General features: G+C 38.9%; 1 protein-coding gene across 5 annotated transcripts in view; it reads right to left on the bottom strand.

The window, feature by feature from the left end:
* LOC140503277 (probable small intestine urate exporter) overlaps positions 1-19,093 on the bottom strand; it is a 147,722-nt gene that overhangs the window by 80,968 nt on the left and 47,661 nt on the right. For 4 of the 5 annotated variants that reach the window (XM_072607109.1, XM_072607111.1, XM_072607110.1 and 1 more), the window contains 4 exons: positions 16,965-17,097; positions 16,605-16,746; positions 14,656-14,746; positions 11,966-13,222 (listed from right to left, as the gene is read on the bottom strand). In XM_072607109.1, the coding sequence (XP_072463210.1) occupies positions 13,091-13,222; positions 14,656-14,746; positions 16,605-16,746; positions 16,965-17,097 (498 nt within the window). In that variant the 3' untranslated portion in view covers positions 11,966-13,090. Of the gene's footprint in view, positions 1-11,965; positions 13,223-14,655; positions 14,747-16,604; positions 16,747-16,964; positions 17,098-19,093 lie in introns of those variants that run through there. The other variant, XM_072607112.1, reaches the window with a different exon arrangement.

Raw genomic sequence — 19,093 nt, 5'->3', positions numbered from 1 at the left:
TTAATACAGGTCAGAATTTGTTATATTATATGACATTAAGACAAATTGGGAAAATGCATAAATTTGAAAATGAAAAAAGACACCTCAGAGATAAAGCTTTGAACTCCCAAGTGGAAAGGAGGGGACTAGGTGCCACTGGACTTTGTTCCAGAGTCTCTCTCATTTCTCCTTGCAGTTTCACAACGTTTTCTTCCAAAAACGTTTTTAAGGAGTGGACGCAGATGTGAAATTTTCTTGAGTACACGTTAGAACCATTAAGATATTTATTTTACTCTGTAATACAGAAATGGTGCTAGAGAAAGCAATTTGTAATCTGAATTTTGTTGAAACTAAACCATGTTGGAAAAATTGTGTAAAACCAGTTATGTTATTTAAAATTTTATCAGTACTACTAACCTTATCTTATAATGTTTTGTAATTGCCATTTAGAAAACCAGGTATTTTCTGTTGGGGTTTAAGCTCGTTTTTCACGTGAACAGTCTTGGGTCAGGTAAATTAAGTGGCAGAGCTCTCACGAGGCCCCCCAGGGAACAGCTGGGAATTGAGGAGTGAAACACGAGCTATCTTGTTTTTCCACCTCTTCTCAGTGGAAACTTGCTGGGGAGAGCATCCCACCCTTCAGATTGGTCCATGGTCTGAGCACACCTGTTGTTAATTGGCTAGGGGCTGAGAGCATGCAGGATGTCCACAAGTGAACTAAGCAGCTGGGAGAGTTTAAATGGGGACAGGAAATCCTGAAGGTTGCTCCTTTTCCTTGCTCCTCAGGAGGGAGAAGGGGGCTCCGGAGGGGAACTCCTGCGGGGAGCACTAGCACTGCATACTGAGAGGGGTTGGGTTCCTCTTTCCTCTGGAAGGAGAAGGAGGCTCTACAGGGAGAACTCGTCCTGCGTGCTGAGATGTAGCTGGTATCCGGAATAAAGCCTACACTTGTTTGACTCTGGAGGTCTCTTCTCTCGTACATTTATCAGGTTTATCACTGAAAACCTGAGTTAGGTAAGAAGGACCTGGCAGCCCATGGCAGTTAGGCTGGACAATTTTCACCTTTGCCTGTTAAGGAAGTTACAGCTAAAACAATTTGCCTATCATTTATAAAAGTTGTAAGTAAGATTGTCAACTAAATTTTTGGAGTTACTGCTTTGATGCTAAAACCTTACATTGTCAAAGGCTCATTGTGTGTGGAAGGTAAGAAACTGAGTAAAAATTTTATTTACACTGGTTCTGCCCATTCAGAACAGTCATCCTGTATGTTTGGGGATTGGCAGGCATGGGATCTGTGCCAATTCCTTTTATTTTGTAAAACTGCCAAGGCCCCTTTCATGTGGACAAGGTCATCAGTCCTAAGGAAGAAATTTGTGTGGCTTATATAATTCAGAAATAATTAATAGGACTTGCTGAAAAGTTGCAATAGATACAAAGGATTTTTAACAATTGACTTTTATATCAGGACAAGTTTTAAATCTGAGAAGGAACGATGTTAAATGGAATCACTTGTGTATGTGAGTCCTGATAAATCTTTATTACTTATTGCAACTCCATGGGAATACAAATAACTGTATTTGGATTTTAGTTGTGATTAGTGAAATTTGCTGTTTAAGGTAAAAACATTTGGGATCAAAAATATTTTTGTTTAAGTTTGAATTTGGGTATAGTTGCTTGCATTAAATCAGTGTCTGAGAGAACTACCACAAGGTATTCAGAAGGAATGTTATCCTGCACTGTTAACAGGTGAAGTTTGTACCTGGAAAGAAAATATTGAGGGGACAGTTCTGGACTCAATCTAGCATGGGATCCTCCGGGTCAGTTTCCCCATTGTTTCTTTTAAAAAAAATGTTTCCTCCCTGATAATTATTATTATTATATATTATTCCCACCTGAGTCTGGCTATAAAATAGATACTGCATGACTGGAAAATTGCTCTGCTATCTGAATTCAAACTGAGTCATAAATGTTTTATCCTGTCATATTTGCTATATCACAGGTCCCTACTTTTTTCTTCTACAGTAAATTTCTATGATCAAGAGCAAGTGACCAGCAAAATATGTGAGCCCTGTTGTGTAATCTTACTTGCAAAACTAATATTATTTTTATCTGAAATTAGAACATGTTCATAAATTTAAAACTTAAGACTTACCTTAACATACCCTCATTGTTAAAAAAGATTTTAAAAGCATTAGTGTTGTTCTGTAATCAGTCTCTTACTGTTACCAATGTGTGATTACACTGCACATTTTTGACTAAAACATTTTGTAATATCTAGGAATTCTGTATAATTAAGAACTTGGTTTGTTCTAATACTTGGGAATTCATGTTAATTAAGGACATTTTTATACCAGCTAAGGTCTAATTAATTTTAATTTTAAAAGATTCATTTCTGCTGCAAAGTGAAGAGAGAACTATCATTTTAAAAGGTTTCAACTAATTTTCTTTATAAAAGTTTAGTGATTCTCTTAACACCAGGATAAATTTTCAACTGTTTTAAAAGAAAAAAATATTTTTAGATGAAATATTTTTCAAAGAAAACGGGGATAAAGCCTACTAAATTTTCATTTTCAAGATAATGTATTACTAAATTCATATGTAATGATGTATAAAGCAAAAAGGATCTTGCTGTTTTAAAGTGAATTTGTGGTCATTCCATGGCCTAAGCAAAAGGTAAAATTAGTGTTTGAACTTGTTGATAACTTAATTTCTAGAAGTTTTTCTTCCAGAATATTTTCCAGAAAAAGATAAACAAGTCTGTGAAACATCGATGAAAATCTATTTAGTTGTGCGATTCAAGTTGGAAATCTGTTTTGTTTAAGACAATACAGCTGTGCTAGTGAAAATTAATAACTTGTGAGTTATCTTTTTCATAGTAGCAGTATAAAGGAGAGTGAAGCAGTCTGAATAATGGGTTCAAGAGATTTGGAAAGATAAAGGTTTGATTGAAAATATGGAGAGGAAATAAGAAGGTTGGGGACAAGTGGGAGTCATCGAAGCCCCTCCAATCCCCAGATAGTTGCTCTGGAAACTTTTGTACCAGTCTCAGAGTATGTGTGTTGAGAAAGTGTGGGGAAGTATTTTCAGAAGAGAGAAAAATGATGCAACTACCATGTTTAACCCCTTCTGGTCATTTTTTGGGCTTTGTTTGCTTAATCTCCTTGCCAGATTTGTTTCCTCCAGGTTTAGTGTCTTCCACTTTAAAGATGACCATTCTGGCTTTATATGACCCACTGTCCATGACCCATCACCCTCTGGACCTGGCGTCACACTAGCTACAGACCTCTCCAATGTCGGGAACCTGTGAGGCAGGGACAGTTCTACATCCACTCTTAGCAGGAAGCAATTGCAGAAACCGAGACCTTCATCCCTTACCCCAAAAGATTTGGGTTTCATCTATTTAAAAAGGGGGGAATGATGGGGTGTTTGGGTGCATACACTTGCGACAATTAGAGGATCCATGTCCTATACTGAAAAGAACAGGACAAATGGTGTATTAGCTAGCCACATTTGTTCAGCTCAAGTATGTTTGAGGGGACAATATGTGTTTATATGGGGACAGAAGGAAAATCTTACTATTGTAAAAAGTGTTAACGGTACCTTATAAGGAATTAAGAAGGACATTTATAACATCACCTGCTTCAGCTTCAAGGTTTCAGAGTGCATAGATTATAAAGTCTACAGGGTAGTGTTCATTATAATACACCCAAAATATGTACTTTTGCCCAGTAAAAACTAAGGGTTGGTTTAGATCTAGAGCAGATCACATTTTTTGGGAATTAGAGCAGAAGATAGAGATTGGGGTGGGACCCAGGGTTTAAAGATGTATTAATTGTGTAATCTTAGGAATATCTTTGCTGATCTCATTGATTACGTCCTCATTATCATTGGCTATGTCAGTATCCACAGCACAGAATGAAAGGGTACAAGCTAACTTCATGGGAGAATTGGCACGGAAATGTGTTTTTAGGGTTCCAGGAACAAGGAAAAATTGATTCGAACTTTTATACAGCGATAAAGGAATTAAGGGCTGCTATTGTAGCATTTGGTGATGAGGTGGATAGGTTGGAATTTCATCAACGATTCGTATGTGATTATCGCTGGGCCTTCCTATGCGTGTCTAACAACCTGTGTAATGAGTCAGATTGTGATGGGCAAAAGATCAAAAACCATTTGAATGGGGTTATTGATAATTAGAATTTGACCCTGGAAATTGGGGATTTATATAAGCTTGCCTGAACTATGTATGAAGCAGCAGATCAAGATTTAATTCCTGATATAACTGCACAAAATATTATAGATTTGTTCAAACTTTTATCCATTCCATCAATTTTGAAATATATTGCTCATGCTGGAATTGCTTTTATTATGTGCTTATTAGTTCTTTTATGTATCCTACCATGTATTGTTAAGCATTCATGCTCGGTCTTAAAAGGTGTGGATAAGAGGGTAGATCTTAACACACAAGTTCTCTGGAAAGCTCATCTTGAAAACGAAAAGGGGAAATTGTAAGGGGTCTGGAACTCTCGGATTATCAGGGTCATGATGCCCTCAGGAGAAATCTTTTGAGACGTCCTGTCCTTGCATGATTTATGTGATGGATCACCCCTACACAATTACCAACCTTCACAATTACCTTGAGCAAGAATAACAAGAGCCAAGCACGTAAGCATAGCAGAGAGTATTTACAAACTTCTTTTTTTACTTAATTAATTTATTTAACTTTTCACATTCATTTTCACAAAATTTTTTCTCCCCATTTGTCCCCTTCCCCCACCCCAAAACATCGAGCATTCTTATGGCCCCTATAACCAACTGCCCTCTCTTCTATCATCCCTCTCTTCCCTTGTCCCCATCTTCTCTTTTGTCCTGTAGGGCCAGATAACTTTCTATACCCCTTTACCTGTATTTCTTATTTCCTAGTAGCAAGAACCGTACTCAACCGTTGTTCCTAAAACTTTGAGTTCCAACTTCTCTTCGTCCCTCCCTCACCACTCATTCCCTTTGAAGGCAAGCAATTCAATATAGGCCATATCTGTGTAGTTTTGGAAATGACTTCCATAACAGTGGTGTTGTGTAAGACTAACTATATTTCCCTCCATCCTATCCTGTCCCCTATTGCTTCTATTCTCTCTTTTGATCCTGTCCCTCCCCAAGAGTGTTGACATCAAATTTCTCCCTCCTTCCATTGTCCTACCCGTCCATCCTCCCTCTCACCCTGCTTATCCCCTTCTCCCCCACTTTCCTGTATTGTAAGATAGGTTTTCATAACAAAATGAGTGTACATTTTATTCCTTCCTTTAGTGGAATGTGATGAGAGTAAACTTCATGTTTTTCTCTCACCTCCCCTCTCTTTCCCTCCACTAAAAAGTCTTTTGCTTGCCTGTTTTATGAGAGATACTTTGCACCATTCCCTTTCTCCCTTTCTCCTCCCCATATATTTCTCTCTCACTGCTTAATTTCATTTTTTAAAGATATCATCCCATCCTATTCCATTCACTCTGTGCTCTCTGTCTCTGTGTGTGTGCGTGTGTGTGTGTGTGTAATCCTACCCACTACCCAAATACTGAAAAGTTTCAAGAGTTACAAATATTGTCTTTCCATGTAGGAATGTAAATAGTTCAACATTAGTAAGTCCCTTATGACTCCTCATTGCTGTTTACCTTTTCATGCTTCTCTTCATTCTTGTGTTTGAAAGTCAAATTTTCTTTTCAACTCTGGTCTTTTCATCAAGAATGCTTGAAAGTCCCCAATTTCATTGAAAGCCCATTTTTTCCCCTGAAGTATTATACTCAGTTTTGCTGGGTAGGTGATTTTTGGTTTTAGTCCTAGTTCCTTTGACTTCTGGAATATCCTATTACATGTCCTTCGATCCCTTAATGTAGAAGCTGCTAGATCTTGTGTTATCCTGATTGTATTTCCACACTACTTGAATTGTTTCTTTCTAGCTGCTTGCAGTATTTTCTTCTTGACCAGGGAACTCTGGAATTTGGCCACAATGTTCCTAAGAGTTTCTCTTTTGGGATCTCTTTCAGGTGCTGATCTGTGGATTCCTTGAAGACTTATTTTGCCCTCTGGTTCTAGAATCTCAGGGCAGTTTTCCTTGATAATTTCATGAAAGATGATGTCTAGGCTCTTTTTTGGATCATGGCTCTCAGATAGTCCCATAATTTTTAAATTGTCTTTCCTGGATCTGTTTTCCAGGTCAGTTGTTTTTCCAGTGAGATATTTCACATTATCTTCCATTTTTTCATTCTTTTGCTTTTGTTTTGTGATTTCTTGGTTTCTCATAAAGTCATTAGCCTCCATCTGTTCCATTCTACTTTTGAAAGAACTATTTTCTTCAATGAGCTTTTGAACCTCCTTTTCCATTTGGTTAATTCTGCTTTTTAAAGCATTCTGCTCCTCATTTTGAACCTCTTTTGCCAATTGAGTTAGCCTATTTTTCAAGGTGTTATTTTCTTCAGCGTTTTTTTGGGTCTCCTTTAGCAAAGTGTTGACCTGCTTTTCATGCTTTTCTTTCATCTCTCTCATTTCTCTTCCCAGTTGTTCCTCCACCTCTCTAACTTGATTTTCATAATCCCTTTTGAGCTCTTCCATGGTGTGAACCCATGGTGTATTTATTTTGGATGTGTGAGATACAGAAGCCTTGACTTCTGTGTCTTTCCCTGATGGTAAGCATTGTTCTTCCTCATCAGAAAGGAAAGGAGGAATTATCTGTTCACCAAGAAAGTAACTTTCTATAGTCTTATTTTTTTCCCCTTTTCTAGGCATTTTTCCAGCCAGTGACTTGACTTCCGAGTCTTCTTTCCACATCCACCACGACTCCAGATCTGCCCAGCCAGCACTTGGGGTCTGAGATTCAAATGATGCTTCCCAGCCTCACGGTTTTTGGTGGGGGTGGGGCTGCTATTCAGTGTGAGATTAAGTTCAGGTGCTCAGATAGGGGCAGGGCCACCACACAGGGCTCAGTTCCCTCAGGGTGTTTATGCTGAGACCTTCAACAATGGATCTGAGCTCCTGCCTGCTTGGGGAGCCCCTGTCCACTGCCGCCCCTGCTGCTGCCTCCCGAGGGGGTCTGAGTTATGGAGACACCCCACTCCCCTCTCGACCAGCCAAAGAGACCCTCTCACAGACCCCTGTCACCTGTGGGTTGAGTGACCTGCGTGGTCACTGAAGATTCTGTCCTTGAAGCCTGCTCGGATCTGCTTCTCTCGGTGCCTTGCAGCCAAGGCAGGGCTAGGCTCTGCTCCAGGTAGGGTGTGCAATGGACCTTTCACGTCAGATTTTCAGGTCTCTCTGGAACAGAAATCTCCTCCACTCCGTCGTTCTGTGGCTACTACTCCAGAATGTGTTGGGAGTTCTTCTTTACAGATATTTTATGGGCTGTGGGTTCAGAGCTAGCATATGTGTGTCTTTCTACTCTGCCATTTTAGCTCCTCCCCCTATTTACAAACTTCTTGCTTGAATGGAAATAGAATGCCTATATATACTCTGATCTACCTCAGAATAAATGGAGTACATACCATCCTTGCTCCCACCTCATTCATTCAGGCCTGGAAGAAAGATCTCATGCAGGCATGAGATCTTTGGGAAATTAACAATTTTCATTAATCATAAATTGTTAAGGAGCATGAGGTTCATTAATTCATTACTGTCTCTAACGGTTAGAGTTCAGGAGCAGCTGCCCCATTGCTTCATTTGAGAAAGAACTTTGAGAGTTCCATTTAGGACTTAATATTGTGTGTGAATAATATGTAAGAGATTGCAAAATTCCATATGAGTGAATAGTATTAAAGGAAACCCCAAAAGGCAAATAGAGAAGCTATACTTCCAGGAAAAATCATTGATAATAATAATGACAACTAGCATTTATTCACCACTTTTAAGGTTTTAACATTTCTTGTTCTCTTGTATCTTTAGCTTCTGTTTGTTCCATTATAATTGTCAGGAAACTTAGGCTTGTGTAATGTTTTGCACTTCTTGTGTCAAGCTGTTACTTCCCTTTCCAACTCATTTTTCCATAGCTTTCATTTCTTTCCCATTTTGACCTCTAACACTCTCATTTTGTTGGCAGGAACATTTTTAACCCTTAAACCAAAAGAAAAAAAAACAAAACAAAAGATCTTTGCTTTGTTTCTTTCAGGAATTCTAGTTGAATTCATGCCGAAGTTGTATTTTTCACAAAGTCTCTGCTTACAGATGTTTTGGCATTATTCTTTGCATTTGTGTCTTGAGCATTCTTGTCACCATGAAAGCTTTTAATGGTTAAAATTTTAGTTTGTTTGTTTGTTTGCTCATTTTCCCAGCCTACTTCCTGCCTTCAGACTTCATATTAGGGCTGTGCTCTGTAGAGAATGTTTGTACTGGTCCTCTTGCTGATTTCTTGGGGGTCTTGCACTGTTGCAGGATCTCAGGGGATTGACTGGCTGGGGACTGACAAGCTTTCAGTGTCCCTACACTGATCTGATTCAGTGCAAAGCCTGATTTCCACCCTCTTGTTCTGAGTTCTACAACTCTAACTGTTCACCTGAAAGTTTGGTTAAGTAAAGGCAAACAGTGTAAATGCATCCAGTTTATTCCCTTAAAGCTAGTGGTCACATAATCATGTGGATCCAAAAATCTTCTGACTGAGTAAGGTAAGAATGATCAGTCTGAAATCTCTTTAGGCCAATCCAAGGTGGTCTGTGTCCTTCAGATTTATGGTCTCTGTCAGTGATTAACTAGACCATGAGAAAGAATTTCTTAATTGGATAGGTTGTAAAAACAATAAGATGACAGAGTTGTCAAAGTTTTAGTTGAAATTATGACCCAGGATATCTGTGTTTTCTTTACCATTAAAATGCCATAACATAGTATATGTCCATAAAATATTAAGATGTGGAAAAAGGTCCATTATTCAAGATAGTGTCTTGGGTTAAGAGTCTCAGAAGAAATGCTAAGTCATCCTCAACTGTCTGTTGATGTAGGAAGAGGTATTCTCTGCGTTTACTTCAGAGAACAAAGAGAATGTTAGTTCAAGGCTCTTCTTAATTCAAGCTCTGGCCCTTATTAAATCCAAAATTTACATTAAATGATAATCATCACCAAGGTTTTCGTCGAAGTAATAGGAGACTGGTGCTGGATTGAGTTAATGTTTGCTACCTAGGAAGCTCTGCTTGTTTGAAATGACAGAATTACAGATTTCCCTTAAGTCTGGAATGACCTGGTTGATATTCTGTATTCTTTGGGCTGGGCTGGAGCCTGGAATTGATAACCTGTTCTGCTCAAAGTGTCTCAGGCACATTTCCTTTTCTTGCTTCTGAACTTGCTCCCTTCTTAGTATATCACTAGGGCTTGAGGCTACTTGTAGTGAGGTGGGTTGGCACTGGTCCTCTCTTTGTTCTACCCTGCATCAATTACTGGGAACAAGGTATTGGGCAACCAAACTGCTAGTTTTCAAATATTCTGGCATGTTGGTGCTTTGGTATATGTCTAGGGATGTCTTGTATTGGTCTAGGACTTCTTATTCCCTCAATTCTTAACGTTATTCTAGGTGCTGGCATACTGTCTAGAAAGCTGCTGGTCTCGATTTCCCCTCCAGTGTCCACAAAACTCCTTGTGTCCTGTGCTATATTGGACTGGGAATGATAATGTACTGTGATTATTTCTCTTAGATTTCCCCATCAGTATTATGTCTGATGTATTTTCTAGATCTATTTGGGGATAGAGTGAAAGCTCCTCTTTACATTGTTTCCTGCTACAATGTCAGAATGGTTACTTGGGTATTCCTTTTCATGTAAGGGATGAACTAGATGATTACCAAGGTCCCTTATAAATAGAATGTTTTGTAATTCTGTGATAACTGTTTATCTCATTGGGATATCTGGCCATGTATAAAATGTATAACATGTATAAAATCTTCAGTGTATCCTCTGCTTAGGTTGACCCCATCTGTAAAGAAGAGAGCTGAGTCCATAACTAAGGTATATAGGTAAGGAGTCAGAAGGCCAGGAATAAAAAAAAAATTAAAAGAAATACGCAAGCATTATTAAGTATCTACTCTGTTGGAGGCACTAGGCTAAGTACTGGGAATAAGAAGACAGGAGTGAAACACTCCCTGCCCTCAAGGAACTTACATCCTATTGAATGAGATGACATATACTCATAATTATATATGGGATATGTATTGTTTCAGGTAAATTCAATAAAGATCAACTGAAGATTAGGCAGGTTGGCAGCACAGTAGATAGACTCCTGGGCCTGAAGTCAGGAAGACTCATTTTCCTGAGTTCAAACCTGGCTTCAGAAACATAGTAGCTGTATGACACTGCCCAAGTCACAGAACCATGTTTGCCTAAATTTTCTCATCTATAAAATAAACTGGAGAAGGAAATGACAATCTGCTCTACTATCTTCGTCGAGGAAGCTCCAAATAGGGTCACAAAGGGACTGACATGAGTGAAATAACAGAACTGAAAACTGAAACACAAACTTTGAGCAAAATCAATTTATTTTTTATTTTTTTTTGTAATTCATTTTTTTTTATTTTTTTTTATTTTTTAATGTTTAACAGTCACTGCCATACAATTGCGATTTTATCCCTCCCCACCTACCCCCCACTACCTCCCTCCTTCCCCACGACTGCATAAAATTCTGTATAGATTCTACATATACTTTCCTATTGAGTATATTTTCACTATAGTCATGCTATGTAGTCAGACTAAGATAAATGAAAGAAATCGTATAACAAATCAGAACATGATACACAAACATATACACATGCACAAACATGATCTGCTACATTATGTGAGTGACTTCCATATTTCTCTCTCTGAGTGTGGAAGGCATTTTGCCTTGAGATCCACCATTGGGATTTTTTTTTTTTTGTAAGAAGTTCTTGTGTTATTACAAAAATCTAAGTCTACCAGAAAAAACTCTCACACACTGTGGTTGTTGCTGTGCATAAAGTTCTCCTGGTTCTGCTCCTTTCACTCAGCATCAGGTCATATAAGTCCTTCCAGGCCTCTCTGAAGTCTTCTTGTTCATCATTTCTTATGGCACAATAGTACTCCATTACATTCATATACCATAATTTATTCAGCCATTCCCCAATTGATGGACATCCCCTGGACTTCCAGTTTTTGGCAACTACATAGAGTGCTGCTATAAATATTTTTGTACATGTGGGACCCTTTCCCATTTTTATGATCTCTTGGGGATATAGTCCTAGTAGCAATATTGCTGGGTCAAAGGGTAGGCACATTTTTGTAGCCCTTTGGGCATAGTTCCAAATTGCTCTCCAGAATGGTTGGATGCGCTCGCAGCTCCACCAACAATGAATTAGTGTTCCAACTCTCCCACATCCTCTCCAGCATTTATCATTTTCTTGTTCTGTCATGTTTGCCAATCTTATAGGTGTGATGTGGTACCTCAGAGTTGTTTTGATTTGCATCTCTCTAACCAATAGTGATTTAGAGCATTTCCTCATATGATCATAGACAGCTTTAATTTCTTCCTCTGAAAATTGCCTGTTCATATCCTTTGACCATTTATCAATTGGGGAATGACTTGTATGATTATACATTTGGGTCAGTTCTCTATATATTCTAGAAATGAGGCCTTTATCCCCGAGCTTAGCTGTAAAAATTCTTTCCCAATTTACTACATCCCTCCGGATTTTGGTTGCATTGGGTTTGGTTGTGCAAAATCTTCTCAGTTTAATGTAATCAAAGTTATCCATTTTGCATTTCATAATGCATTCTATCTCTCCTTTAGTAAAGAATTCTTCCCTTCTCCATAAATCTGATAAATACACTATTCCTTGCTTCTCCAGTTTATTCATGGTATCAATCTTTATAAAATCAATTTATTAACAATGATGTATATAGCTGTTAACAAATGGATCAGACTGGCAATCTCAGTAAGGTCAGTGACCCTAATGAGAACGAAGAGACCTCTTTAGTGACACACAGGAAAAGAGGTCTAAATTGCCTACACTAAGAAAAGTGTATTGACCCACTCTCACAATAAAGGTATGTTAATTGTTTAATGGGACTCATCTGCCTCTTATAATCTTTGTGAGGGGAACAGAACCACTGACCTCAATGTCCCATTGGAGGGGATCCAGTTTCCTGTAGCTGTAGGCCAGGAAGAAAACATTTTTGGAGGTAGTACCAAGTTAAGTTGCTTGGGGCTTGTGCACAACAGAAAGACGTTCCAGGGTGCATTGGTCAGAGTAATAACATTCCCTTTCAATTATACCTTTAAACTGACTCAGAGAGAAAAAAAAATATATTCCTAAGCTAAGCTCAGGTTCGAGAAACGTGGCTGGAGCAATTTTACAAAATGAAATAATAGCATACAATAGGGTCAATTACACCATAGAATTACTAAATGATACAAAGTAATTTTAATTTTCTCAATACGAAATGAGTATTTTTGGAGTATGTTTTTTTTTGCACCATCCCTGAGGATATCATGAGGGGATCAGGAAAAGATTGGTGACACCTGAGTTAAATCTTGAAAAATATCTAAGATTCCAGGAGGCAGAAGTGTAGAGGGAATGCATTCCAGGTAGGGAGGACAGTAAGTGCATAGTCATGGAGACTGGAGATGGAGAATGTTATATGTGCAGAATAATGAGAAGGCAGAGAATTAGATTCCATAATGCAGAGTGTGAGAAGGGGAATAAAATTTAAGAAGACCACTAAGTTAGGAAGGGGCCAGGTTGTGAAGAATTCTAACTTTCAAACAGAGTGGTTTATATTTGATCCTAGAGTCAATTGGGAGAGTGGAATTTGTTCTTTAGAGGGGAGTGAAACGATCAGACTTGTGCTTTAGGAAAATCATTTTGTCAGCTTTGTGGAAGTTGCATTGGAATGAGGAAAAGATGAGTCTGGGAGACCCAGAAGGTCATTACAAAAGAGTAAGATGATTGGGGCCTGAGCTAGGGTGGTGACTGAGTAAGCAGCTAAGAAGAGGAGACACACGCAAATGATGTTGTGGGTATTACAAAGACAAGCTTGACATTGGCATACATTGCTTGAGAGTTAAGAAGTCAAGGATGATGCTGAAGATCCTTAAGGATGTTTTAGGTAGAACTAATTTTCAGCTCATTGTCGATCAGCAGTCAGAAGCGGGTTATTTTATATTCTCTGGCCCAGTCCTGGACATCTGTCTGGCCAAAGATGAGGTAGAAAACCATTCCTAATAGATTAATGGCAGATGATAGAAAGAAAACATTCTTCCATCCTGTTGCATCCTGTGGGTTCAAAAATTGTCAGTTCAAGACAATATTGTTCAAAAAAATGTTCTACCTTTCTAAACCTTTTCTTAACTCAGGAAGCATATGAAACTCTTCATATCAAGGAGAGTCTTCTATGGGATTATCATTTTTGGTTTTGATTCAAGTGTCTTCATTGAGTTAGTGGCAGTTAAATGAAGCTTCGAAACATAATGAAGCAAAGGGTTTGACGTACTGTGAGGAGTAGTGGATAGTGTCTTAGGAGGTTGTTCTAAATGCTGACTCTTAACACTTGTGACCATAAATCTGCTATTTGATCATAGCCTCCATTTGCTTATCTGTAAGGTTATGGAAATAGCCTTGCACAATTTGATTTATAAACTGCTTGTGAGGAGAGCTATTTGTAAACTTTAATCCTCCTTTGGTGTAGTCATGGTGAAGCACTGACTTGTGTTCAAGTCTCACTTCTGCCTCATACTGGTGCCATAGGGTATGGGACCCTGTTGAAATCACTTATGTCCTCAGGCAACTGTGAGTCCCTAGTTGCAGAGAAGCAAGTGTACTTACAGGGAATTCCCCACATCAAGGACATTACATTTCATGTGCACACATACACATCACTCTACAAAAATGAGTTATTCTGATCGAGGACTTTGAATATGAAGCTTTGGGATTCCTGGAAATAGACTGGAAATATTGCTGCAGCTGAGTATGTATGAGTGTCCATGTGGCATGCGGAGATGGGGAAGGAGGAAGTGATGCCTCCTGGTCCTCTTGCTTTCTTACCTATGGTCTCTCCTACTTTTTCTCTAGTTGACTAAATCCCTTCCTCTCCATTTGTCCTCCTATCACATGGTTTTCCTTCCTATCACCTCCCTAGTAGAATGATGCCAGGCTCCAGGAGTATTGAGGCTTCCACCTTTAATATGAGGTAACAGTTAGAGGAGAAGGCAACCACAGAACTGAGTCTGTTGCCACCTAGTAAGGACTGCCTATGGAGATTATCACAGGGAGACATATGCTCTGACAGCAGAGGGTCCCTTCCTAGGGAACCAGAAAGGAGAGCAATAGCTGTCTGCCCCCTCCTCACTGGAATCTAAACTGTAACCCTGACCTGAGGAATGACCTTCTCTTCCCTTGTCTGTTTCTGTGACTCCACCTGAAGGTTTCCCCCTAAGCCCTTCCCTCCTGAATCCTAGGTCGAAGTATGATGGATGGAAAGAATTTGGATGCTACTGCTTACTTCTTGTGTAGGTCACTTAGACTCACTAGGCCTCAGGTTCTTCTGGTGTTAATAAAGGAGTTAGCACAGCTCATCTATCTCTAAGGTCCCTTTCTGCTTTGTGTTCTAGAATTGTTTGGGTCCATTTTGTTTTCCTATTCTATGTCCTTCTCCATACAGTACTTACTCTATACAGAGTTCAAATCCTCTTTAAGCATGAGTGCTTTACCTGACTGATGAAGTATCCAGTAACAACAGGAGAGACGAGACCAGAAATCAACAAAAAACAAGTTCCCAGTGACAGAAGAAAGCTAGCGTATCTGTGGGAAGAAAGATTTTTAGGTCAAACAGAGCGCTGATTTTCTCTCTGTCTCTCTGTCTGATTTTCTATCTGTCTGTCTGCCTCTTCCTTCTTTCTTTGCTTTGGTATTGTATATATTTTTCAGTCATAGGGGCCGTGCATCAAAGTTGAAAAGGACTTTTCAAGTTCCACTTGAACAAGAGTTCACCGACTTCATCTGTATAACAGTAGACAATCTTCCTTGGCCTTATCTGTAAAAAGCGGTGTTAAATGAAGTGGATTCTGACTGATAAAATACCTTCCACTTCTTGATATACAATTCTATTAATATCCATGAAGAGTGGCTATCTAGGCTTCTTTGGAAACCCATCAATGAACAAAAATGAGATCCCATGGGAGAAGCTTTTTGTCGGCTCTACTCTCATATATTTTTTCACTGAACTGAGCCAAATCAGCCTCTTGGCAACTTCTCCCTATTTTTTTCTTCCCTTCCTCATCTCCATTGCTTTTAATTCTGATTCCTGTGGTCAAAGAGAGCTTGTCCTTATGACTATGAGTGCCTAGCTTTATGACCATGAACAGAGAGGTACTGGGGACATTCTCAATGTCTCTCTGGCAGAATTAAGAGAAATCATCACAAAGTAAAACAACACAGAATAAATTTTGAATACTGTCTTCAGTTAAATGTTTTTCAGCAATCATCTTTGTATCTTTAACTGATATGAAGTTACATAATAAATAACGCCTTGAATTCTGACTTCTGCAAAAAGACATTTCTGATTCCCCCTTAAGACTACTATTTTCCCTCTGAGATTATCTTTAATTCGTCCTGTATGTATATTGTCTATAATAGTTGTTTTCATGTTATCTCCTAGGGCAGGGGCACCTTTTGCTTTTCTTTGCATAACCACCCTTTATCACTGGACCTGAAGCATAGTAAGGGCTTACTAAATGCTTGTTTTCTGTTCCCATGTTCTGTTGCTGCTTGTACTTTGTCAAATCTTCATGCTGGATTATCCTCAGAAATATTTTATTTCCCAATGGACTTGTGATCACTCCTAATTGGCTGTCCCATGCATTCACTCCCTTTTCTTCCTTTCCCATTCTTGAATCCCCTTTTCCATCATCATTGCCTGTCTTCTCCTCCTTTGCTCCCATCTCTGATAAAGAACCAGATCTTCTCCTTGCCAAAGCCAACTCCTCTGCTTGTGACCTTGATGCTCTCTCTCCCATTTCCTCTGGGAACTATGTCTAATCATCAATTTTGTCATTTTTACTAGTTGTTCCTGTCTTCCTAGAAACATATCTTTGTTCCCTTTCTCTCCCCCATCGTTAGAAATCTTTCCCATTATCCTGCCATTCCCTCAAACTGTTTCCTGTTTCCCCTCTCTCTTTTGTACCCACATGTCTGGAAAGGATCAACTGCACTCATTGCCCTCCTTTTTCTTACTTCTCACCCCCATTTGTACTAATTACAGGCTGACTTCCAATACAACTCATTATGGCCACAAGTTTTCTCAAGGTTATTAACTATTTCTCAGGTGCAAATCTAGGGGATTTTTCTGAATGCTTAACATAGTCCTTAACCTTAACTTAATTTCACTGTCGTTTTGGAAAGCGTCAACTACTTCCTATTCTTGGTTACTGTCTCCTAATTTCTGACCATTCCCTGTCAGTTCCTATTTTTAGCTCTGTCCAACTTTGGTTTTCCCTGTCATCATCCTAACTCACTCCATACTCTCCTACACCCCAAGCTGTCATACTATATTGATTTTTTCCTCCTTTCTCCCAAGATCATGCAGTGGACTTTAGAGTTGGGATTTGTGTCCGCTATTCCCCACTGCCTGAGGAAGAAAAGAGAAGGCAGAGCATCTTACCTGGGAGCAATGTCTAGGGGATTAATCACGAATCCAGAGTAACACAGGGTGCTCATTGTACTAGCCAGTATCAGAAAGGCTATAGCAGTAGTGGAGTCAACATATGGGATAAGTATGGTGAATAAAGATGGGAAAAACATTCCTGGAGAGCAAAAGCACACAAAAATTCCTTATACAGGTTGTCTTCCCCATGAGAATGTCAGCTTTGAAGGCAGGGATTGTCTTTTTCCTTGTTTTGTATCTTGAGGACTTGGACCTTGTGCATATTGAGTGCTAATAAATGATTGTTTCCTCAACACATTCTTGAAATACATGGTCAGAAATCTCTTGAATGGATGGAATATATGACACTGTCCTTACCTAGGAATGTGAAGAGTTTTCGAACTGTGATGAGTCTGAGAATCTTCTTGGACAGGAGGAAATCAGCGATGTAACCTCCCAGGGTCATACTGACCCATGAAGTAATAAGAGGCAGGGCACTCAGAAACCCATTCTATGGAGAGGAAATTGTGGAGAATCGAGTAAAGTGGACATGTGGTTATTTAATTCATTCATTCATTCATTCTTTCATTTCAGAAAGCTGCACTATTATCTGAACTAGTCAGAGAGACAGGCTATTGGCAAAAGCAGTGGATAACATTTGTCTTTGGTTTATCCACTCTATCTCTTACGTGTCCATCTTTGTTTGTTGGCGTCACTCCCCTCATTCACTGAGAGTGCAGGCAAACCTATCTTTACCTTAGGTTTATAGACTTGGGACCTGAAGGGACATTGTCAACTCCCTCTTTTTTAGATGTAAAATCTGAGGCGCAAATTGGCTTAAGGGACTGGTCCAAGATCACATAGATAGTTGTTCATCTATCACTTTCAAAGAGGACCAATGACATTATGATACTGAGGTAAAATAGTGGAGGATGAGTGATGCATTGACTTGTGTGTGAATTGAATTTAAGTAAAGCAGAGTTACAGGAAGTCATCAGCCTCACTCTCTCTTCCACAGTCAATGAAGTCCTGGGGCAGGACAAAAGTCAAGATGACTGGCAGTGGTCTAGAAAGCAGTAGTTGATTTTGGCATGATTGATGTCTGACCAACCTCTAAGTATTCCACAGTGCCTGCTTCAGTTTCCTTCATGGTCACTGGAACAGTTTTCTCTCATTTACCCATGCCATTTCAGGAAGTCTTCACATACTTCCTCCTACCACCAATGGGTTTGTGACTTGCCAGTTACCCTAAACCTGGAGCCAGGAAGACTCATCTCCCTGAGTTGAAATATGGTCTCAGGCACTTAGGAACTGTGTGACCCTGGACAAGTCACTTTACCCTGTTTGCCTCAATTCCACATCTGTAAAATGAGATGGAGAAGGAAATGTAACGCACTCCAGTATTTTTGCCAAGAAACCCCCAAGGACTTTGCCCATTGTTAACTGTAGTACTAAATCACTCTAAGTTCCCTATGACTGATAATGAAGTTAAAATCACTTCTTTACGAAGGAAATTTAGATTTAAAGTAAGTATAGATGCTTATATAGGGAAAAAATCTAAGGAGGTATGCCTAAATCATAGTATTTTAGGCACTCTCATAGTATGTAGAGGAGCCAGTTTCAGGTACAGGGTGCCTTTCGCCATATTTCTAATTATACCCTGAAATCCTTAATTCAAATGCTATGAAATGCATGGATTTCTCCTTGGTTATAGTTCAAACATTGTATTTCAAGAGAACTATAAGGGAAAGTTAAAGTGTCATACAGATAACTTCAAGGAGTAAAGATAACATTGGACTGGGAGTGAAAACCATGAGTTTTATTTCCTTCCTGACTCTGCCACCACTGTGGAATCATGGATAAATAAGTTTACCCCTCTGGGGCTTATATTCTTTTTAAATAAGGATTTTGGACTAAATCAGATTTATTCACTAAAGATTGGTGTATTTCTTTTTAAAAATACTTTGATACCTATGTCAATAAAATTGGTTTCCTTTAAAATACTATGTAAATCAATCAACATTTATTGAGAATCTATTATAACCCAGGAGTGCCAAATATATACTGTATACATTTTAAGATATTTTTTCAAGAAGGGTCCCATATGTTTCACTAGATCTACTGTCCAAAGGGTCTTTGGCACAGAAAGGTTTAAAAGGCCTTGTGAAGTTTAAGATCCCCTTCTTCTTCCATCATTCTGTGATTTGGGTTCCAGAGAGAACAGGTTTATTACTTGCATGGTGATTTATTTAAAACTGAAATAATCCTTGACCTTTTTAGCACTTGACCTGATCCTGGATACTTTGGCTTTTCATGACATTATTACTCTCTTTCCTCCCATTTGTAGAACTGTTTCTTCTCAGTCTCATTTGCTGTTTCATCATCTCCATCACATCTTATAATTGTAGATGTGACCCAAGGCTTTCTCATTGTATGTCTTTATACTCAGTCATCTAGTGACGTCATTAGTTCTCATGAATTTAATTAGCATCTCAATATCAACAAAT

Source organism: Notamacropus eugenii, chromosome 5, assembly GCF_028372415.1.
Source record: "Notamacropus eugenii isolate mMacEug1 chromosome 5, mMacEug1.pri_v2, whole genome shotgun sequence".
NCBI lineage: Eukaryota > Metazoa > Chordata > Mammalia > Diprotodontia > Macropodidae > Notamacropus > Notamacropus eugenii.
Note: the sequence above shows the minus strand (reverse complement) of the source record. Positions and strands in the feature narration are given on the sequence as shown.